Source organism: Pogona vitticeps, chromosome 5 (genome assembly GCF_051106095.1).
Source record: "Pogona vitticeps strain Pit_001003342236 chromosome 5, PviZW2.1, whole genome shotgun sequence".
Classification (NCBI taxonomy): Eukaryota; Metazoa; Chordata; class Lepidosauria; order Squamata; family Agamidae; genus Pogona; species Pogona vitticeps.
In genome coordinates, this window is record NC_135787.1 from 118,915,001 (window position 1) to 118,939,980 (window position 24,980).

A 24,980-nucleotide genomic window follows, 5' to 3' on the forward strand; every position below is an offset into this window, starting at 1 on the left:
CATTCTCTTTCTCTACCTCCCCGATTGAATCCCCTACTCACAAGCCAGTGTGGCTGTCCTCCTCCTCCTCTGACTGTTCGACCAGTCTTTGGCAGGAACATGGACGTCCTTGCCCCACCTCCTTGGCTGATCACTCACTCAGACAAGGAGACAAGACAGGAAAACCCATGCTCCTGTCGGGGACTGGTCAAGCAGCTGAAGAGGAGGACGAGAAGAGCGTGCGCTGACTGGTGGGTGGGCCATTGGCCGGGGAAGTGGGGGAAAGGAACACACAGCACCCATGATGCCACATGTACAAGATGCACAAATCTCTGAAACAAGGTCTGTGCCCATCTCTATTCTCAACACATTGTGCTTTCATGACACACAAACCAGTGCTGAGGATGGACTGTACCGTTTTTGTTACTATTACTCCAGACGTCAGAAGTAAGTAGTTACAAAGAATTGGGCACTTATAATTAATTCCATTTTTTAAGGTGTAAGTAAGATAAATTTTTAAAAAGCTAAAAGTTGCTACTTAGTTACTTTTGATAACCAGGAAATCGAACAGCTACTTTTAAAATGTAACCATAATGGCAACTGTATTTGTGTGGTCTGGAACTATAACCACAGTAAATTACTTCAAAAATTAACTTTTGAAGTTCTACTAAATCTTAAACACCTGGACAAATTATGACACTTATTTTGTATATAGTTGATCATAGGATTAAATTTTATTTACCTTCCTTCAAAAGCATGATTCAGCAGTTTGCAAGCGCTTTCTGCAACTTCAGCCGAATAAGAATGTCTCTTCATCATGTCCAGCACATTCATATGTATTCCTTTTGCCAACAAGGTAGTCCGAATACTTACTACAGAAAGAAAAAAGTAAGCACATTAGGGTTGTGCAGGCACCTAACTTAATATTTACACTTATAGAGCAGCCAGGGGTGTTAATCCCGATACAAAGGGTAGGATCCAGAATAACACTGCATTTTTATGCACATCTATTTCAAAGTATGTCCCTGCAAGTTGAATAGGACTCACTCCTATGATGTACATCCAGAATTCAATTTAAATTGATTATGCTTGTTTCCCACTGATTTAGTCGTCACTTTCACTGGTATAAATGGCACCTCAGTGTAATTAAACTTAGCCTTTATGTAAACCAAAGTAATGTACACAAAAAAGGAGATTTCTTCATGGACCTAAACTGTCATTATTCGCCTCTTTAATTACACTTGATTTGTTAAAAAATAGATTTACTTAGACAAATCCACTATCAGCACTATGTTTTGTGCTCCTCCTCCTCCTCCAGTTTTATTCTCTTATGTTTATTTATTGATTACATTTATACCCCACTTTTCCATTACAAAGTATCACTGACGTCAGCTTGAAATCTTTACAATAAAACAATAAAAATAGAAGAAATTTAATCATAAAATCATTTCCAAAGAACCTTCTCCACCACCATCACAGAAACCATTAAACTCAAATAATTATACAGTTAAAAACACCACAGCATATCAGAAACAATACGCCATTTTGGAAAGATGTCCTTTTCCACCTTTCCTAAAACCAATGGAAATGGAAACTGAGCTCAACTATGAGGGACGTACATTCCCCAGATGGAAGTCATTACAGACCCTCTTCAAAGGCAGTCTATGCAGTAGTCAAGGTAGGAGGTAAGAAATGGGTGGCTGTTGCCAAGTCAGAATGACACAGGAAAGATATAGCTGGCACACTAAGTTATGTTGTTCAAAGCACAATGGTCACTATTCCACCTGGGAGTCAAGGAGTAATCTTTGATTATGAACCTGACCTGTCCCAAATCCCAGTTCCTAAATACAACATTCAATGGCTACAAGCATTTCTGTTTCTTTACCATTTTGCTCCAATAAAGTTGCCAAGGCGTTTGCAGATGCCTGGAATACTTCTTTTGAAGATGAATGCATCAGCATTGCTAGCATCATTTCTCTGTGCACCGGAAACCTAACACAACCAGGAAAAGGCATTGCAAGCTATTATAATCATAAAAACTTCAGAACAAAAAAAAAGAGAGAAAAGAAAAAGGAAAAAAAGAGTGAAAATATTGTTTTTCTGTTTTCATTTTCAAAAGAAATGGAAGAAATTTCACCATAAAATTATTACAATTTAAAAAAAAATACCACAAATTGTACAATCAAGTATACACAGTTAAAAACATCACAGCAAATTAGAAATTATATGCCAGTTTTAAAACATGCATCTTTACATCTTTCCTGAAAACAATGAGAATGGAAACTGAGCTCAACTCTTGGGGAAGGACATTCCATAGTGGGGAGAAGAGAAAGTCCTCTTCTGTATGATGGTCAAAGGCCCTCAGCAGCTGTTGGTGTTGGTTTGGGAACAACATTTTTAATTTTGAAAAGGTCAGACTTTCATCTGTCTTGCCTTACGATCACATCAGTTGCACACATTTCAAGTCTAATGATGAACAAACAGGTTTTACACTATAAACCAAAAAAGCCTGACAATTTCCACTCTACACATCAACCCTCACACAAGGACTGACTTTTATATATTCTGGCTTACTTATTAATAACGATGTTGGGGGAAGAGTACAAAAAATGGTGAGCCTCAAGTATGAGGGAATCCATACCAAACTAGAGTTTGCTAGGAAAAATCAGGAAAAGGCTGTATGGTCGTGGAAACAATACAAATGTAGGAGCAGGTGATATTTTAATTGACCATTAAGAATATAAAACAAAACAAAAAGCAAAAAAAGTGAGCTTTAGAGGATAAATCATCTTCATCAAGGCTGTGCATCAAGTTCTTGTGAACAGTTTCAAACTTATGTCCCGTTTTAAATGTCCCAAATGCACATGGCTGATGGTGTAGAGCACTGGTTCTTAACCTTGGGTTACTCAGGAGTTTTGGACTGCAACTCCCAGAAGCCTTCACCACCAACTGTGCTGGCTGGGGTTTCTGGGAGTTGCAGTTCAAAAACATCCGAGTAACAAAGGTTAAGAACCACTGGTGTAGAGTCCAGGCAAGCTTCTCAGGCGGAAGCAGCTGCAACATGGACATTGGCTTCATGCTCTTCTTCAGCTAGCAATTTGGAATTTATGGCCCATCTCTTAAAACAGAGGACAGTCACAGTTCAAAGCTCATTATTTGCTTTTGTTTTAAATGCTTAATGGTCAATTAAAGTTATTACCTGCTCCTGTATTTGTAGAGTTTGCTAGGCAACCTGAACCTCTGTTATGTGATGTCATTACTGAATTTGCAGTATCTGTCCAAGTGGTGCCCCTGTTTCTGGCTGTCATTTGCATGCCTGGCAATCCCCCTGGATCCTTTTTCCTGTTTTCTCCAACTATTTATGCACCAGTATGAACTGAGTCAGGATCCTCCTCTCCTCTTGGCCTTCTCCAGTTCCGTCCATGCAGTTAAAGGGCAGAAGGTGAGGATGGCAGTTTCAGTGAAAACTCTGCCATTTGCAATCCGCAGCAGAATTTTAGTCACTATGTTTTGAATGTTTTCAGAGCATGGGCGTCACAATTTTACATGGGAAGGGCAGTTCATTGAGAGCTCACGTCTATAGAAAAACCCCAGACATTTTTAATATGCCGACAAATCACGGGGCAGAGTAACAAAAACAGTCTGTGTAGCAGCAGTGATTTTTTGGCTGAGCAGTTAAATCAATTTTTCAGCCGTTTTGAGGTGGAAACAGGAACAACCATTATTCCAGCACCTACTGTCTATAATACATCACTAGAATCTACCATCGACAGACAACCACTAGTACTGCAGATTTCAGATGTGAGACGCGCTTTCCAGAATACTAACGTTCGAAAGGCAGCTGGACCAGATGGAATCATGGGACGAGTTGTTAGGGGCTGTGCTGCAGAATTAGCTGGAGTTTTTACGGATATTTTCAATCTATCCTTGTGTTCTGTCCCCACTTGCCTGAAGACATCTATTATAGTGCCAGTCCCCAAGCAGTCAGCTGTGGTATCTCTCAATGATTATAGACCAGTAGCTTTAACATCTGTTATTATGAAATGATTTGAGAGATTGGTGCTGGATTACATTAAGGCTAGTCTTCCACCTTCTCTGGATCCATGGCAATTTGCATACAGGAGAAATAGATCTACTGATGATGCTGTGTCCATCGTACTCCATACTGTATTGAGCCACTTAGAACAGGGAGCTTACGCGAGGCTGTTGTTTGTGGATTATAGCTCCGCTTTTAATACCATTCTACCAAATAGGTTGTTTTTTAAAATGATCAACCTGGGATTACCTCAGAAGATCTGCATGCGGATAAAGGATTTTCTGACAGATAGGCCAGTCAGTAAGGATGGGATCTCACCATTCTTCAACCCTGGTACTAAGTACAGGAGCTCCCCATGGCTGTGTGCTAAGTTCCTTCCTCTATTCCCTGTACACACATGATTGCACCCCACTGCAAACCAATGCAATTATTAAATTTGCGGATGATACGACAGTGGTGGGGCTCATAAATAAGAACAATGAGTCTGCTTATAGAAAGGAAGTACAAAGGTTGATACTTTGGTGTAAAGAAAATCATCTCACACTTAACATCAAAAAAACTAAAGAACTCATAATTGATTTTAGGAGGAAGAGAAATGTACATTTACCACTGTACATAAACGGTGAGGAAGTGGAGAGAGTTGGTAGTTTTAAATTTCTGGGTACTTACATCTCAGAGGACCTCTCATGGACTATAAATGCCAACATGCTAATGAAGAAGGCACAGAAGAGGCTGTATTTCCTGAGAATGCTCGGCAAGTTAAATTTATCTCAGCATTTACTTCTCTCATACTATCATAGCACCATTGAGAGTGTCCTAACCTATGGCATTCTGGCATGGTTTGGGAGTAGCTCTGAAGTGGACAAAAAAGTTCTACAGAGAACCATTAAAATTGCCCAGAATATCATCAGGCTTCAGCTACCAACCCTGGATGACATCTTCACATCCCGCTGTCTGAGGAAGTCACACAGCATCCTGAGAGACTCTTCCCATCCTGCTTATAACTTTTTTGAACTGTTACCGTCTGGCAGAAGATATAGAACAATTAAGACTCGGACCACACGTTTTCTAAATAGTTTTTATCCCAGAGTTATAATTGCAATTAATAATGAGCTTAAAGACCACCAGTAGTGAATAACTAGTTGGACTGTGTTACTTGGCCTGCGGTGTAGATGTTTGTATTTTAGTGGGGGACTTTTAGTGGGTGGGGAGTGTTTGGGGAATTTTATGTGTGTGCATGTGTCTGGTCTCTGGGTATCTGTGAATTTCGTTGTATGGGTATACTGTGTATATACTACTAACAATGACAACAAATTATTATTATTATTATTATTATTATTATTATTATTATTATTATTATTATTATTATTATTATTATTATTATTATTATTATTATTATTATTATTATTATTATTATTATTATTATTATTATTATTATTATTATTATTAATTTGCTAACCTTTAGCTTTTAATACTGTTTGTTTTAATAATGTAAGCTGCCCTGGGTCTTCTTGAGGGAGAAAGTCAGGGTATAAACATGTTTAATAACAACAGCAGCAACAACAGCAACTGCTTCCCTCTTCAAAACCTTTCCAAAGGGCCGGGGCTCATCCTTAATGAAGTGGGATCAACCACCAGGAACAGAATCACTCCAAACTGGGCAGACATCTACACAATTCTGAACACTTGTATCTCCCCCAATGCACACACCCAGCAGCTCCTCCATGCCCTATTCCATATCATTCAAGACTGCCCTCTGGAGAGGCACAAGAAAAGGCAGGTGCAAAGATGGGATGTCACCTTCCGTAAGCCAACGTATCTTAGGATCCAAGGCAATATATGCAAACGCACTTTCCAAAATGATCTGAGCTGATACAGAATCACCAACTCACTGGCTTGTTTTTTCAATGGGTCTGTGGCACTCCTCTTTGTCCTTTGAACGAAAGCATTTTTTCCCCACGAAAAGAAATCATGGCATGGAATCCTCCCCCTTGACTTCAAGCACATGGCACACTCATTAGCACCAGGGAAGAAGCATGCTTCCTACACTCATCAGGACACCCTCAGGTCAAGTATTTATTGTCTCAAGCTCATGCACTCAGCAGCCAGCTTGGCATACACGGAAAAAGACCAACAGACCCATAGAGCGACCCATTCATTATTTTCCATATTTTTCTCTACAGTATATGCATATAAACGGCTCTGTCATGTGAAGGGATAATATCAGTCTAATCTTTTTCAACACCATCCCCTCTCAGTTTAGACTCAGATGATGGCTATTATGAAAAATCTCAAAGAGACAAACAAAAAAATCTGAGGGGCACATTTCAAACATTTGATTAAGGCTACTGACTTTTTCTCTTCATCTCCAATTTTTTCATGAAGACTGTGCTGGTACATAAGCAGATTGTTCAAAGCCCAACATGCAGCCTCCTAGATGAAAATGAGGGGGGAAAACTGTTCGTCAATATATCCAAAGCAGGTATTTTTAAAGGACATAGAAAATAATCACAGTATTGTTAGTTGTAATGGGGAAAGCACTAAAACCCATAACAGTGGGCTTAGCTATGATATTTTGGTTTTAAATAATTCGTCAAAAAACATTCTGATCAGCAATCTTTTATTATTATTATTTGATTTCCACTTCTGATTGGGAATCAGTTATACTCTCTCCCAGTGTAGTGTGTTTAACTACTCCCTACAACAAAAACGTTGAGCTTTATTTCCTAACCTCAAAACCAAAGTGAGGATTGTGGCTGTTCAAAAAGAAACGTCAACACACATTAAAATAAAAATAAAACAGACTCAACAAAGGCCTCTTAAAATAACGCTGAACATAATTTCCTATTACAATGCCCAGCTTGTCAGAACAAACTACTTAGAATTATACTTCAACCCATGAATCACTTAATTTACGTCCCCTCTGGCAACAGCTGGTTTGCAAATTCATATCTTGCTGAATAGTTTCATTCTGTACAAATGATATATATACTGTATGTTTCACTAAGATCTATTGTTAAAAGATATATGTCATTTTTACAAAATGTATTAGGAACAAGGATCATTTTGAAAAACATGGTATAGAACCTCATATTCAATTCTGAAAAGCAAAATCATTGTCCTGTATTTCATGAGACAAACACTCCATAGTTTACTAGAAATCCATTTAAACTCTATGATTGCCACTACAGATACACTCATCATACCTAAAAGAGGAACATCTAGCTTTTCCCTTCTCCACAGTCACTTTTTACACGTGAAAAGTGATTCTTGTGCAGCAGAGATGTTCCTGCTTACAGAATCTGGGCCTAGTGTGACATAGTGAAGAAGCTATGGGCTATGCCATGCAGGGACACCTAATACGGACAGGTCATAGTGGAAAGTTCTGACTAAATATGATCCAACTGGAGTAGGAACTGGCAAGCCACTCCAATATCTTTGCCAAGAAAACTCCATGGACAGAAACAAGAGGCTAAAAGATATGACACTGGAAGATTAGCCCCTCAGGTCGAAAGGCGTCCAACATGCTACTGAGGAAGAGCAGAGGACAAGTAAAAGTATCTCCAGAGATAATGAAATGGTTGGGCCAAAGCCGAAAGGATGCTCAGCTGTAGACGTGCCTGGAAGTAAATGGAAAGTCTGAGGCTGCAAGGAAAAATACTGCATAGGAACCTGGAATGTAAGATCTATGAACCTTCGTAAGCTGGATGTGGTCAAACAGGAGATGGCAAGAATAAACACTGACTTAAAATGGTATCACCAACAAACCTCCATAGATCTGGTAAGACTTATTTGTAGCTAGCCTTTTCCTCAAGAACTCAAAGCTTGGGATTCCAACAGGACCTCCTATCCAGAGATCAAGCAGGTCCAGTACAAGATTTCACACCCAAAAGCTTCTGCATGAAATCACAGCGCATGTAATCCTACGCCAATGAATCTCTTAATCTATGTGGCTGTACTACTGGGCTGTTATACGTCTAATCTATGAAAAACAAATAATGCGCCTTCATTTTAAATCATAACAATCCAGTACAAAACAACTCGTCCACTTTTGATCTACCAGCCAATTCACAACCCTGGAAAGTATACTGCAGATAAATGAATAATTTTATTTTCCAAGTCAAGGCCTAATTCAATTCCTAGTCCCAGCTAAAGTAGATCCACTGAAACTACTAAATGGTAAACCAATATTTACACAAATCCCACTGATTTCATGAGTCTACTCTATAGTTGAACTAACAACTGGATTTAAACTCAAAACACCAATACCTGGACACTACTATTTTTCCTGGTGTGATGGAAAATTTCATCCAACTACACACATCGTGTGTCCTAAAGTGTTTCTGAGCTTTAGTTCCTCATCAGTGAAATGAGCACTAGAGTAAGCCAGATGGCTGACAAATCTCTTGTGAGAACAATACATGATGAGGATTGTAAAGCTTAATATGCACATGATTTAAAGTCCAACACATCCATACTTTGAGCTTAGCAATATATAAATGCTCAGAAAAAGTGTTTTAATCTTATTTATTGGTTGCTGTTTCTGTTTACAATTTAAATAAACTGTTGTTCATAAATACAAATCCGTCTTGAGACTTCCATTTCTTGTTTGTCAGTTTCTTACCTGTACGTCTATATTTTTCCGATGAGATTTTAATGCCTTATAACAGGCTTCCAGCCAACATAATTTTTCTTCCTCCTCTTCTTCTTTTTTTCCTTCCAGGTCTCTGTTTAAAAATATTGTTTCCGCTTGGGAAAAAAGTTATAATTCATAATTTATGGGTTTTGAAAACATGAATGTCCACTTATTTTCACATTTCTAGTGCAGGTTAGCAAAGCTGAAGAAACAAAATAATCTTCATTTGCAAAAGATTTAACTTCTACTGGCTCTTACTGTCATTAGGAAAAGCAAAAGGAAACTGAGATAGAGAGGGGGTTGTTGGGTTTTTTTGTGAGATGTAATCAGAAGGTTAAATTTTATAGATGTAATCAGAAGGTTAAATTTTATTTATGTATTTATTGTATTTATATCCTGCCTATCTGGTCAAACGAGCACTCTAGGCGGCTACCAACATATATAACCATATATAAAATATAACAAAAATTTTAAACATCAATAGGCAAGTTAATCAAGATGAAAGAAGGGAAAAAGAGAAAATATAAAAAGAAAAAGAAAAAAAAGAAAAAGAAAAAGAAATCAAGCATTTAGCTGGAGGGAAGGCCTGCACAAACATCCAAGTTTTCAGTTGGTTTTTAAAGATGCCCAGCGAAGGGGCCGCACGAATCTCCGGAGGAAGTTTATTCCAGAGGCAAGGAGCCACCACTGAGAAGGCCCGGTTTCTTGTAAATTAAGGAGCACAGAAGACAGGAGCAGGGTGGGAAGAAAGAGCAACCGACACAGATACGGGTGACCAGTTTGGTAAGCAGACTAAGGTAGAAGTGACGGGCCTATTGAGAATATGAAGACAGGATAGGAGGGTTGTGGTGTGGCTTACAGACTGATAAGGTAACACAGTCAACTACCTCCACATAGAGAATGCCTTCCCCAGTCATCATGTGTAGGAGGACTCGCCATCTGAATCAGAGCAATCACACTGAAAGCTTCATTCGGTACAGAACACAGAGAGATGTCAACGCTATTCTGTGAAGAACCTCTACGTACTGTCAACAGGACATAGATGGTTCACCAAAAAGAGGCTGTTTCATCAGCAGCCTTCTATCTATCAGTATGTGATGCAGAGGATGTACTATTAAAGCTATACAAAAGACGTTCAAGAAACAAGAAGATAAAAAGATTTTATAATAGTAATTGTAAGGGTATACAGTGGCGTGTTCAGCATCCTTTAAAGTTCTTTTATTTGAGCTAGCCTGCTTCTCTACATAGTTTACAGTCCCATATAAGCAAGTTGTAGCAACTGAATGCATTTTAACTTCTACAGCTACTTACTGAGAAGAGCTAAGCAACTGAGTCCAGCAGCCTGTAGCTTAGCATTTGCAGGATATTTCTCAACAGCCTTCACAATGATGTTGTGTACATCATTCAGTACAAGGATATTAAAGAAGTTTTCTGGGGATGGGAGGAAATGTTTGAAAATAATTATATAATCAGATACAAACATAAAATGGATGGATTTTGCCCACACACTCTGAAGTGAGAAAACTGAAGGGAAACCCCATGAAAGAAACACAACTTATTCATCATTTCTGCTGTATATTCTACTACAATTTGTTTAGAGGCGGAGTACCTGAACAGGTAGGGTACCGGAACAAGGATGATAAAGAATGACAAAATCTTATCGTTAAGAAAACCCTTAATTCTCAGCAAAGGCCAATCAGATCTTCTTTGATTTCTAACTGTTCTGCAGAAGCACAATATTTTTTTTTAAAAAAACTAATTTGCCTATTGACTTCTAATTAAAAGAAACTGAGGCTAGGAAATTAAAATTGAAGTTAGGAAAATTTTATATGCAAGAAGAATCACAGACAACAGAAAGCAAACCTATGTACCTTTACTCATAAGGTCTATTATAGTCAATGGGGTTTACATTCAGTTAAGCATTCCCAGTTAAGAATCAGTTGAAGTCAGATTCAGAACACAGGTATCCAAATTACATTTATACGGACAGAAGCCTTCCAAGAAGTATGTATCTATACATAACACATTGGTTGAAATGCAGCGGTTAATTGCAACTAGAGTAGGTCCACTGAATCAGTTTGAATTTGGTGGGCCAACCACTCTGTATGAACCACTAAGTCAATGGGCCTATACTAGCTGCAACTTACTACTGGATTTCAGCCATTGACTAAATCCTGTTGCGCTGCTACACAAAAGGTATAAAGGTTAGGAGTGAAATGACTGAAGTTAAGAAGACATCCCAGTTGTACTTATCTGTTGCATACTGAATCACATGATTCTGAATTAGGGGATAATTTTCTAAAAAAGCAATGTCTTTTGCATAGCAATGCAAAATGACTTCAGTCATTATCTAACATGTTCTATTTGAAAGAGCAAAATAAACAGACTGAACTATAGAGACAATAGAGAGTAGATCCCTTCCGGATTTATTCATCTCATGCAAGTAAGCAGGGAAAAACTGTGATTAAACATGGTCACAGATTACTCCAAATAAGATAATTAACAATACAGATTGGTACAGAAGTGCACTGAGCACTTCAATGAATTCACTGAGGTTTTAAGGCTGTATTTTTACAATACCAGTTCCTAGTGCTGAATTCAAGAATATTTCTCAAATTCTCTGAGACTCAGGCAATACCTGACATGAAGAAGAGAAAGAAAAGCCTCAGGTGGACTACTGTGGGTCTGCAGGTCACTCATGCTGTTTTTCTGTCACTCATGCAATTATCTACAGTCTAAATACAGTGGTGCCTCGCTAGACGATAATCCGTTCCACTGAAATCACTGTTTAGTGAAATCATCGTCTAGCGAAAAGCATTTCCCCATTGGAATGCATTGAAACCTGTTTAATGTGTTCCAATGGGGAAGAATCGTTGTTGTCTGGCGAAGATTGGCCATAGGAAAGCCACTTTGCGAACTGCTGAACAGCTGTTTAAATAGCTGTCTTGCGAAGCTTAGGTCCCGAAAACACCTGTTTTGCGAGCACGGAAGGAGCTGTCAAAATCGTTTTCTAGCAAAAATTGGTTTGTGAAGCAGGAACCAAACACTGTCCAGTGAAATTCCCCCACAGGAATCACTGTTTTGCGAATCGCTATAGCGACTGAAAAAAGTCAATGTCTAGCGAAAAAACTGTTATGCGGGGTAACTGTCTAGCGAGGCACCACTGTATTAAAAAAAGAAACATTTTAAAAAGACATCACATTCTCATTACAGGACTCACCAAGCGTAAGTCTTTGCAACAAGCAGCAGCTGACTTCCTGAATGGGTTCACTCTTGGGGAATGCTTTCATCATCTCAACTATGATATTATAACATCTCACATTGCCAGACATAAGAACTTCCACATTGCTCGCTAAAAACATGAAAAGGATAGATTCGTGTTAATTTACTGTGCATAAGTTTTGTCTTTAAATGGACTGATATTTTGACACTGAGAATGTTTTTGGGTAGGGAGAATCTTTAAATCACAGGGAGGACTTCTTGCCCTCCATACCGTTAAGAGCATAGCTCCCATCATCCAGCACCAAGAATCAAACTAGCTGGAGTTTCCAGAAGTCACACAAAATTGGAGGCCAAATGAGCCCTGCCTGCATTTACTTTTTTTTTTAAACTAGCAAATGATAGTAAATATCTCATTGCTGTTAAGAGTATAAATAATGATAAGAACTTGGAAGAAAATGTATCAGATATGGAAAATGGCAATAAAAAAACTGCTCTGTACATTTCCCTCTCACATAATCTGTAGCTGAACAGCAGTATAGCTGCCGTTTCATCAGACTTTTACTCACTGATATCTCACAGCTGTTCAACAGCTGCAGCATGTCTTCCATTTCACATGCTTAAAGCTCTGATCCGAATTGCACTTTGAGTGTACCACCTTGAAATCAATGCAACTGCCTTCCAAGCAAAGATTATTAACTCTTGATATGCACATTGATCAAATCTGCTACCACTATAAATGATTTCCTCAGATGAACACATGGCAGTCTGGGTTGGTCTCCTCTTCTCTACATCACCCGAAAAACAATTCTGCAAAGAAGTAACACCTGCACTAAGGATACTTTCTACCAGCTGGTGGCCAGTACATTTCAAGGCCCAATTTTACGCCTGTCACAGGTCCTTATCAAATATCAAATGCAGTTTAGCAGTGAGAGCTGCTTTAAAAATTCACTGATCTCAGGCCACAGTTCCCAGTATCCCAATGGGCATGGATGATTAATTTATAACGGATGATCAATTTGAGCATTCAAAAACCATACTTACAAGGCCCAGCCAATGAATGCAAAGACAAAAGTGCAAGAAGTACCAAGTTCTCTTTCTCTGGGAATTTTTTAAACACGTTTAGTATGATCATATGATCTCCGTCCTCAACAAATTCAATTAGTTGCTCCTCTGGAACTGAAATGAAAAAGAAAAGGCACAAAGTAAAAAACAGTGTTATATAACTCTGTGCATTTTTATCAGATTTGGTTCACATAAAGTAAACCAGTCTGCTATAGGTGGATTCTTCTGAACATGGGCTGTAGAAGGGCTTGCCTTCCATCAAAGACAACTTGAACGTTCCAAAGCGTAGGAGGAAAAGCACAGGCAGAATTTGGACTCTGGTAAGTATTGACTTTCCCAATATGGTGTAGTGAGTAGAGTGATGGGCTCGGACCCTGGAGAACAGGGTTCAAATCCCTGTTCAGCCATGGAAACTCACTGAGGAAGTCAGCTTCACTACTTTGGAAGCTCTATTAGGGTTGCTTTAAGTCAGTTCCGACTTAATGGCCCAGAACACACTCACAAGTAATGACCAGGAAGAAAAAACTGAGACGCTGGGGAGAAATTATGCCGGCTCTAGAGCTCATTAGCCTTTCCACAGAGAGGTTCAGGAGCGACCCATACACTGCAGATACAGTGGGGTCTTGACTTGAGAACTTAATCCGTATTGGAAGGCGGTTCTCAAGTCAAAAAGTCTGTAGGTCAAGTCTCCATTGACCTACAGTGCATTGAAAACCGATTAATCCCGTAACAGGCCGTTTTTGTTCCATTTTGGTTTTTTTCTGGTCTGTAAGTCAATTCTCAGGCTGCAAGTCAAACCTAAATTTTGCGGCCAGAGAAGTCTGTAACTCAAAAAGTCTGTAAGTCAAGCCGTCTGTAAGTCAAGGGTCCACTGTAGCTCAGCATTAGAAGCGGGAAATCCATTTGTGTTCCAGAGACGTTTTCACCAGATCTATGCGATTTTGTAAACAAAGCCCAAATTGGTCTTTACTTCCAAAGACCAATCACAAAACAAAGCAAGCTATTTTAAAAACTACAGGAGAAGGAAAAGGCTCCTCCTGTCCCTTAATCAATCCTCAGCATCTTTTGCAATTGCAGTCTATTTACAATGTATAGTTTGGCCCTGAGAGAAGGTGTTCAGAAAACAATCTGAAGAAAGACTTCCATGGCTATTGGCAGAATAGAAGAGGTTCATGCATTTCAACCTTTTCATCAGAAAAAGAAAGAGTTGGTGGACTTGAGGCCACAAAAGACATTGGGCTGAACTCTGCCCACCTCTGATCCACATTTCTGAGCTGATGAAGACATGTCCTCTTTTATAAAAAGGAATGTTGCTATGTATAATTCTTTTGTTTTCCTCTATAAGTTGAGGAATGTTACTGTTACTGTTCAGAAGCAGCTGAGAGATGACTACGTTGCACTAACTTTTGCACAGCCTTCCTATTCTATGCAAAAACAAAGAATGAAGGTGTTTCCTTCTTCATGGAGATTTTCCAGATGTGGGGGCAGACATCAATTTCTAAAATGTGCCAGGCCACCCCCCTTGACACTCCACAGCATTATCCATGAAATTCCAAAAACATTTTACTCAAAAAGTCTCCTTGTGCCACCTAGCGACAACGGAACAGCCAATTTTGTCATATGGTGGTGGTGGGGTTCCCTCCACAATCCCATCCCCAATTTTTGTTCTGCAAGAGAGCAAATAAAAGGGATGGCAAGTTTTTTTGGTTTAATTTTTTAAAAAGAAGAAGAAAAATTGGTGGTGCTCTGAAGATCACTTCTTTCCATATACACTATACAGTATCAATGTTCCTTATCACATGTTCCATCCTTATAGATGCCATAAAGGAGCACATTTTTCCAAATACATTTACCCAAATGTGTCCTGCCTCAGCAGGAATAAGTACGATGGAAACCAAGCTCCCTCTCCAGTCTCTTTCTTTTCTCTTCCGATCAAAAACGATGAATGTCCAGTTTTAAAACAAAGCCCCCACACACACTCCCGTGTTCCTTCTGCTGGTGGCATTAAGTCTACAAACAGAGCTATGTCTTATCCTGATTCCTTAACCCTGGTTACATGTGTACTGCCCTTCAGGAAAGCTGCTTGTGAAGAACTCAATATTATCATCCTTAATTATGTGGGAAGTGATAGCAAGGCAATTAAAAACAGTTGCAGAGGCCTGAATCCAATTGGTAATCCCAGACAGAGTAGACCCACAAGATCAATGAGATTTACAAGAGTTGACTTGCGGTTTAGCAATTGATTCTGTGGGTCTACTCTAGTTGGGATTGTTGGATTTAAGCAATAACTTTTTTTCAGACCAAGGGACATATATTCGTTGGAACCCACTAAATATTAGATAGTTCCTATCATTATGCTACCTGTACCACTAAGACCATTAAAAAGTATGGTCCTTCCCATTTCCCTACACAATTCAGCCTTAAGATTAATAGCTCTTTTCATGATCTTTTAAATTTAAGCTCCTCAGCAAGTCTATTTACAACAGCTCCAGGCTTACTTGTGCTACTATTTTCTCAAATCAGAAGCTGAAGACAAGACCCTTAAGGATGAAAAAGGGTCTTGAAACACTATATACAATTTTGAATGAGCTGTTAAGCTTTCAGCTGTCAGCTCTATGAAAGCACATGCAAAACAGAAATACTTATGAGGACAACTGCGCAGATGTGCCTTTGGACTATAAGTCCCTGAATTCCCTATGTAGCATATCGATGTTGCCTGGGAATTCTGGAAACTGTAGTCCAAAAACACTAAATCTGCACAGCCCTATTCATAACACACCACAGTTATTAATTGCATATTTGTTAACTGTCATGAGTTTCAATTGATTGTTAACAAACAAGACAGTGGTGGGCACAAGGACTGAGAAGACAGAAGAAAAAAAATGTTTCCTCAGACCTCAGTGTAGGGATGACTAGGTGGTGGGGGTTATCCCAAGATTTTGAGCGACGACACCTCCCACTTGGATGATGAGCTGCCTATATCTCAGTTTAACAAACCTGCAACAACCACTGACTGCCATTTACTTGTACGTTTGCTAAATGTATTTGCTTAGGCAAACCAGGAAAAAAGGATGCCTAAGAGAGTTGCAGGAGAACAGAGGTCACTTCAGCGTAAGAGTAATCCCTGTTCAAGTGTGAAATTTTGAACAAGGAACTCTGCCATCAATGAGGTATAGTGCATTTCTGCTGCAGAGGATTAAAAGAAATGAAGGGTACAGACCTCAGGACATGGAAGCACCTCTCTGCAAATAAGCTCACAACAAAGATTAACCTATAATTTTATTTTATTTTTAAACTAGGAGTGGAAAGTCGGTAGCTTGCATTTCCATGCTGATCATGAAAGAGGGGAAGCCATTGTGACAAAACAGTTGAGAAGGAGCCCTGTATCATACAGAGCGGAGTTTGCTACAACTCCATGTCTGTTTGGGGGGGGGGGGGGGAGAGACATTCTGTCTTTTGCAGCTGTTGCTCTAATTATCTGGATGTAAACAGTAGTTTCTCCCTGAAGAAAAGACACGCTATAAGAGGTACTCCCACTACACCAGGAAACTGTGCAAAATATCTGGAGCCCCTTTGCTAGCTGAGGGTTCTGGGAGCTGACATCAAAAACATTTAGATAGGCAAATATTCCCCACTTCTAGATGGAACTTTACTAGAAGAATGAATTTTACAAATGGTGAATGACACACGATTATCAAACTCCCAGGTTTCTCACTTCTCTAACTTGCAAATTACCATAGTCTCATTTTATTATTTGTCTGTAGCAAATACATGACAATTCATAAAATAAATCCTTTTTAATCGTCTGAAATATCAAAATTTTCTACTCTGATTTGCTTTCAGTAGATGATTTCTGAACCTATGACATGCGTGCCACAGCTGGCATGTGAAGCCCTTTCTTCTGGCACACGACAAACCTTTTGAAGTGGCTGCAGCTGGGATTCCCCCTTTCTCTTCCTTTTCTGGGTCCTTTAACTTCCTGTCCATCCCCATGATTCCCCCTTTAACTTCCTGTCCATCCCCATGATTCCCCCTTTAACTTCCTGTCCGTCCCCATGATTCCCCCTGGAACTGCCACTTCCTGTTCTGGTTCTCATCTTCCGGGCAGGACGGCAGCCACTGGTTTCTTCCCCACCCCCTCATTTTGGGTACTCAACCCCAAAAAAAGGTTTGCCTCCACTGGCCTACAGCCACACACTATGTTTCAGTATACAGTAATCTATTTCACAGGGTTGAGGTGTAAATTAAAAGGGGGAGAAGCCTGGACAGCAAAGCTGGGGAACCTGCGGCTCTTCACATGTTGTTATATTCCAATTCTTATCAACCTCTATCAATCTGGCCATGGAGAGGGATGATGATATTAGCAGTTAAGCAATATGTGGAGGGCACCAGATTTCCAGCCTGGTTGAGCAATTTACCACTGTGTTTTTACTTTTCTGCATAGACATGCCAATCTCCCCAAGCTATGAATTACAGGTGACATTTATGTGACGATTCAGTAAATTAAATATTTAGCAAGTCAATCCCTGGCATGCACAAGAGATAACCAGGATCCAAACCCTGTACAGTAGACAGACTGTACAATCCTGCTGCTCTGGCAGGGGCAATTTACAACCGATCACAGTAATTGCATAACATTCCAGCCACACATTGAAAGCCACGTGCACCATGCGAGCACCTAGTTACCTAGATGTCTTGTCAGCAATCAGCAATGAAAGGAATGTACTCAAAAGGGAAAGAAGAAAATCTGCCCATATATCAACCAGAGTGGTTAAAAAGTATTGTCACAACTAATCGGCATCGAGCAAGCTGAACATGGAATCTTATTTAATAAACCATTTATAATACTTTTAAAAGTGAAAAGGGATAACGCTGAGAGCCACATATTGATGCAGCTCTCAGCTTAGGAGAGATTTCAAAGTTATTTTGATTCCATCATCATCAATGTGCCATCAAGACAACGTTGGCATGGAAACTGTTTTCAGGGCTTTATAGGCATAGAGTGTTCAGAAGTGGTTTACAGTTCTCTTCTTTCGGGGACATCCTGAGACTGTGTAGCTTGCCCAAGGCTGCACAAACGGGCTTTTTCCCTTCTTGCCCTCTGGCTCTGCAGCTAAGGCGCCCAATTCACTGAGCTATTCCCAGCCTCCTGAAACATTAGAAAGGCTATTTGTTTAACCAATTATCACCTCAGGGACAGAACCTCCCCTTCAATTTATAGGTGCTATTAATTTTCTCATTACATTCCCCAAACTACAGTGGTGCCTCGCTTAACAAGCGCACCGTATAACGATGAATCCACATAGCGATCCTTTTTTCGGGATCGCTAATGCAGAGGCATAACATCGGTCCCTATGGCAAAAACTCGCTTTGCGATGCCCGCGGATCAGCTGTTCGGCAGTTACAAAATGGCCGCGTGCAGCATTTTCACGCATTCCCCTCGCTTACCAAGGGCGCAAAAAATGGCTGCCGCTATGGAGGAAACTTTGCTGAACGGTAAGTTTAGGGGCCATTGGAACGCATTAAACAATGTTTAATGCGTTCCAATGGGTTTTTTCGTTCCGTTTAGCGATGTTTTCACATAGCGAGGGTTAATCCGGAACGGATTAACCTCGCTATGCGAGGCACCACTGTACTTTGTTTGCTTTATTGGTTGGTGGTGGTAGTGGGGGGGGCACACTGCTTTGAAAAGGAGAAATCTTTCTTTCAAGACACCTTATTCACAAACCTCTTTTCTGCCTCACCAGGCAGCACCAAAAACCTGAAAAGCTACAATACTGAACTTTATTACGTACCTTTTTCTAGAAGCATGTGCAAAGCTTTACATCCATATTCCTGGACCTTTTCATTATCAGAGAAGGTGTCCATGGCATCAAACACCAGTAAAAAGACATCCGTGCCTTCTTCCAACAGAAGAAGTGTTATTTCATCTACAAATTCAAAAGAAATAGGCAGGTCATTTGCTTATTAAACATTATTTTCCTTCTACAATCATCATATAAAATCAAAATTCTCACATTAAGAATATTTTCATTTTGACCTAACTCCAACTGCGAGACTCAGTTACAAGACCTACTGAATTCATGATATTTACAAAAGTGTTTACTTTGTAACTGAATTTAGACCATAGTATTTAATAGCCTAATCCTATGCATGTCCACACCATACTCTCAAGTCCATGCTTATAGGATCGCAAATTCACAATGCCATACATTGAAAAATAGCAGTGAATTCAGTAGGAACTTGCTACCAAATGTGTGCATCTGGTTTAGAAAAACAATAATAGCATCTAGCTAGCTGAACAGTATGCTTCCGTAGCTGTAAATTAATTACCATTAATATCAGAAGTATTGGGAGTATTCTCAAAAGCAAAATTGTTAGTAGCATTTTACGCTCATTTCGCATAATATTTATAATCTGACCATACTACCATGTTTCCCCGAAAATAAGACAGGGTCTTATATTAATTTTTGGTCTAAAAAACGCATTGGGGCTTATTTTCAGGGGATGTTTTATTTTTTCATGTACAACAATCTACATTTATTCAAATACAGTCATGTCATCTTCTGGTTGCTGCACAATAGTGGAGAGTGGGGTTTCACTTAACTAGGGCTTATTTTGGGGGTAGGGCTTATATTACGGATACCCTGAAAAATCATACTAGGGCTTATTTTCAGGTTAGGTCTTATTTTCAGGAAAACATGGTAGATTTAAAGGGAGAAAGCGCACCAACAGCTCCACATATACACAAGACTCAACTTAAAACTGTTCCCTAAAGCAAAGTTTCCATATTCACACCGAAATCCATAGGGCCTGGGTTCTCATAATCCAAGATGTCCCTCAGTGCAGAAAGTACTAGGGGATATGAGAGCTTCACCTGCCTCTGATGAATATCTTTACTTTGCCACAAAGCAGGAAAAGGCCCTTCCACTTCCTCTCTCTTAACAGCATAATGTGACGATTCACTGCTGTCTTTCCACGTACGGAGGGTAGAGGATTCCAGTGACAATTGGCTTGATGTACACATCCCAGACTAAGGTGACGTTCAGAATATAATTGTCCTTCAAATGCCATATTTCTCTGAATTTTACAACAATGCTCTTCACTCAAAACTTTTAATTACAAGAGGGAAAGAACCTATAAACAGGCTCTGGATACCACCGTAATCTGGAGGACCATTTTAAAATTAACACTTTGGGGTAAACTATATTTAGCAATCCATAGCTTGATAAATATATTTTAGGAGTGGGCATTGTAGCAGAAAACACCTTTGAAAGCTCATATTTAAATTCACAGTTTCTTACAGATTCTACTCAAAGTGCTGATTAATGTGGGAACAGAAGGCAACGGACCTATCAATGAACACATGACAAACTGACATGAACAAGAGAAATAAACTGATCCACCCCTTCCTACTTCTAGTATATACAGTATACAGTATTAGCCTCGATTTGGGCCTGTTCTCTGTGGTCTTCCCTGTAGATCTTTAAGTAAAACATGGGCCCATCTGTCTCAGTTCCTTCCAGTGATGTAGATCTATGCTTGAATAAGTTCTGCCAACTACAGGAGTGACTGCTGAGCCCTGAGAAAAACACATTTTCCTCAATTCTTTTATCTCTGTCTTGGCTGCAGTGAGCTGTAGCATTAGGAGATAAGCTGAGAAACAGAGACTTCTATATATCAAAAACCATAAACAGTCCATTCTTCATTTCTCATATCCTTAAAAAAAGTTTCCAGGTGCTGGGTTATTAAAAATGTCAAAAAACATCAAAACACCTTGAGACCTGGGAAACCAGTATGGATCTGATTTAAATCGAATTGATTTCAATCATGACTGAAATTTTAAAAATCAGATTTTTAAAAAATTTAAATCATGATTTAAATTGAGGTATTTTTTTCAATCACTGATTTTTATTCACCCTGCTACGAACATTATGCATATTATTTAACACTAAGAAATTATGTTGTTGATGATGTGCTATCAATGCACAGCTGACTTATGATGGTCCTAATAGGGCCTTTCAAGGTAAGTGAGATATTTAACGAGTAGTTTTATCAGTTCCACTCCCCCAGTGAGCCTCCATGGCTGAGTGAGAAGTCTTAAGTCTTAGACCATCACTCTATCCACTACATCACACTGCATATCCCAAGAAATTATATTATTAACAGACAATACCTGAGGAAAGAAGCAGGTTTAAGGTTTTAAGGCCAACTGTTGAAAGGTGTACATTTGCATTGTGGATCTTAAGCATCTTAAGAATGTGCCTGAAGTAGGAAGAGAAAAAAAAGCCACCTTGATATCCATCCAAAACACACAAAACTGAGTTTCAAGAATGCAAGAATCTATTGACATACAGAAATAAGCAAACACAATTTCTTTCTTTATAATAAATAGCAATTTAACAATATAAATACTCATAAAGACCCTGATTTGTGTGTGTACAATGATCAGTAGCGTGAGGGGATGAAAATATGCTGCAAAGGACACAACCAGCCAACAGAGCAAGAAGGAGCAACACAATGCAGATCCATCAAAATGTGCATCCACAACTATTGCAAAGGTCTCACTAACTAAATTAGGCAATTTTCATGAAATCTTAGCCTGCAAACCAATCATTTGGATTCACCGGGACTCCTTTGTGTAACTATGCATTACCATAGCTTTGTAATATTATCCCCACATTTTCCAAGTTTTTTCTCTGTCAGCTTAATTACCTCAATTTTCCTTGGTAAGTGCAGTTCAACTTGCAAATACTGTAGTTTGAACAGAGCCATATTATGTTTTTAAGCCCTCGTGTTATAAATCTGGAACTCTTAAAAATCTTCTAACTTTACTTTTTGTTGAGAACCACTAACAAGAATTGTAACTGGGGAATAACAGAAGAATGGATCTCCTTTTAGGGCAATGTTTTAATTAGGGATTTAATTAAGAAGGTAGCTTCACATGATTGAAAATGGTCTTTGTAGCTCACAATAATTTGGATAAATGGAGGAACAATTTTTCCACCACAGCAAGTAAGTTATTCCTATCCCTTGCATTCTATTGCCCCAGTCCAAAGCATGAGTTTTTCTGCCCAAGGGGGGAAAAACACACAGAGCAATCCAATTCTAGAACTCTCGTGTCAAATCTAATTTGGTTCTTAAAAATCTTCTATATTCTCCTATACTTCATCTCAGTCAATAATAGATGATGAGAGATTTAAGAAATGATGTAATGGCTTGAGGACTTAAATTCAGATCTCCACTCAGCCATGGGGCTTAAGAGCCTACAGTGATGGCGAACCTATGACATGGGTGCCACAGCTGGCACATGAAGCCCTTTCTTCTGGCACACGATAAGTGTAGTAATAGTAATAGATATTTATTGAAGAAGTCCCCAGACCATTTCAAATAAACACAAGGTAATAACAAAAACAACAACAAACGCTTAGCTTGCAAAGGGCCAAAACCACGCAACACCAACTTACACACACAATTTAGTGAGAAAATTTGCCACAATAAAATAAACTTGTCATGTTTGTAAAACCCCATTAGGGACAAAAATCAGTGACAAAAACATTGTCATCAGTGGGGTTGGGAAAAGTGGGTCATAAATAAAGACCTGATAGATAATCAAAGGAAGATGCAGCAAAATCAGAGTTTAACTGAGGTTTCTGAGGGATATAATTCAAAAGAGCAATTTTTTCTAGCTCTGCCACAAATTACTACCATATGCCTCTTAGCCACATGTACATCTAAATATAGCATAGACGCTTCTAAATCAAATTAAGTTGAATATACAGTATGGTCATTGGGAAGGTAACAAAGCCCAAGACTGACCAAATTGGCTGGATTTAACCAGAATCTTCTTTCATGCAAAGAGGTGACCATCTAGCAAGTTTTCCCTAAAATTATGGGTTTCAGTCAACCTGTGTAGTTTGGTGAAAGAGAATGTATTTGAAAGCACATACACAACACATGCATAGGTTCTGCCTTACAGTAAATGAATGTAAGACAGCATTTCTCCCAAGAGTCTCACTGACAAGTTAACATTCAATTTATGCAGATACAGTGGTGCCTCGCTTAACGGGTGCTCTGTTTAGCAACGAAATCGCTTAGCAATGACTTTTTCGGAGCGTTTTTGCGCTTCGTTTAGCGATGGTCCCTATGGGTGATTTTCGCTTAGCGATGGTTGGGACTGTGCTTCGCACTTAACGATGGTTTAAACAGCCTCATGTTTGCTGTTTTTTAAATGTTTTCCTATTATTTATAAAGTTAAAGTTTAAAATGTTTGAAATCATAAAGTGCACTTAATAAACCCTTTGTTAACCAAATTTGACTTTGTTCTGACTCTTTTTAAATTTGTTGTTGTATTTTTTCCCCCACTGAGATGCATTGAATAGGTTTCAATGCATTTCAATTGGGGAACCGCGTTTCGCTTAGCGATGTTTCCTATGGCAATTTTCGCTTAAGGACGGCAATTCGTTCCTATTGGAACGGATTATTTATTTATTTATTTATTTATTTAATTTATACCCCGCCTATCTGGCCCACCAGACCACTCTAGGCAGCTTCCAAATATAAAATCAAATAATAAAACATAGACAAATACATAATAATCAAACAAGAACAGCAGTAAAAATAAAAAGGAAAAGTAAGAAAACATCAAGAGTTGGCTGGAGGGAAGGCCTGAATAAACAGCCATGTTTTTAATTATCCTATTTTCAGTGCATTTCAATGGGAAACCACATTTCGCTTAGCGATGAAATTGCTTAACAGCGATTTTTCGGAGCGAATTAACATCGCTAAGCGAGGCACCACTGTACGAGGCAAAGTGATGAGATGAAAGAAAGAGATAAGGATATTTTCCCCAAAGCATGGGGACAGGCTTGGGCAAGGAGGCCTTCCCAGGAGCATGGTAGGTCAGAGGATCTGCTACTGAACTTCTGACCGACTGATTCATCTGCCAGCATCGTCCATCTCTTAATGCAAGAGTGGGCAAGCGCTGGGTGTTCGGGGGCCAAATTTCTGGCTCCAGGAGACTCTAAGGACTGTCCTAGCCTGTCCATATGGAACCAGAAACAACCAGAAGAAAACCTCTTGTTTTTTTAAAAATGATATTTGCTAAACTAAGGTATGGGGAGGGCACACCTTTTTTTTAAAGTAACAGAGCAGTACCTCTTCAGGAGTGATTTTCCTATTTTAAAAATGCCGCCTTCTAGTGTTTTATGGGGGAAAGTTTTTTCCCCTTGTGTAGGGCTCCAAATACAGGCTGCAAATAGTTTGCAAATACAGCCACAGGGCCTCATGCAGTCCTCAGGTCAAGTGATTCTCATCCTGCCATAGTGTCACGATGTGAATTTTTGAATGTATAGAGAGCTAAAATAAATAAGGGGAGTATACATAAAACCACTGCTGAAAATGAATGTGCTTTTAAAAATGAGGTCTGAACAGCAGTTTACTAAAAGTTACTGCAAAACAATCAGCTCTCCAGCCCAAACGTGGAAGATCACTCTGTGTGATAATAAAAGAAGCACTCTTCACTTAACGACTGAGTTACCTACGACTTGGTCGTTAAGCAAATTGGTCATTAAGTGAGGAGCTTAAAGGCAGAAGCATAGTCATGGTGGCAGCTTGCCGGTTTCTGATTTGCAGGAACTGTAAGATCAGAAGTAACAAACACAATAGAAATTTCTATTATACCTTCTTCTAAATTATGCAGGGGATGGATAAGTGGATAGAGGGAAGCTCTTTTCCCTCTCACGCAATACCAGAACCAGGGGACATCCACTCCAATTGAGTGTTGGGAGAGTGAGAACAGACAAAAGAAAACACTTATTTACTTAGCGTGATATTAGTTTGTGGAACTCCTTGCCACAACATGTGGTGATGGCATCTGGCCTATATGCCTTTAAAAGGGGATTGGACATATTCCTGGAGGAAAAGTCCATTGCAGATTACAAGCCATGATGGGGATGTATAACCTGCAGGCTTAGAAGGAAGATACCTCAAAATGCCAGATGCAAGGGAGGGGTATCAGGAGACAGGTATCTAGTTGTCTTGTGT

At 39.3% G+C, this 24,980-nt stretch overlaps 1 protein-coding gene across 4 annotated transcripts in view; it reads right to left on the bottom strand.

Annotated features, from left to right (window-relative positions):
* Positions 1-24,980, bottom strand: part of LRRK2 (leucine rich repeat kinase 2) — a 101,027-nt gene that overhangs the window by 68,355 nt on the left and 7,692 nt on the right. For all 4 annotated transcript variants that reach the window (XM_020796985.3, XM_073000645.2, XM_020796987.3 and 1 more), the window contains exons 4-12: positions 21,112-21,200; positions 18,731-18,865; positions 12,915-13,049; positions 11,872-12,003; positions 9,963-10,082; positions 8,640-8,764; positions 6,369-6,448; positions 1,865-1,971; positions 722-851 (exon numbers count right to left, since the gene is read on the bottom strand). In XM_020796985.3, coding sequence (XP_020652644.3) covers positions 722-851; positions 1,865-1,971; positions 6,369-6,448; positions 8,640-8,764; positions 9,963-10,082; positions 11,872-12,003; positions 12,915-13,049; positions 18,731-18,865; positions 21,112-21,200 — 1,053 coding nt within the window. The remainder of the gene's footprint in view (positions 1-721; positions 852-1,864; positions 1,972-6,368; positions 6,449-8,639; positions 8,765-9,962; positions 10,083-11,871; positions 12,004-12,914; positions 13,050-18,730; positions 18,866-21,111; positions 21,201-24,980) is intronic.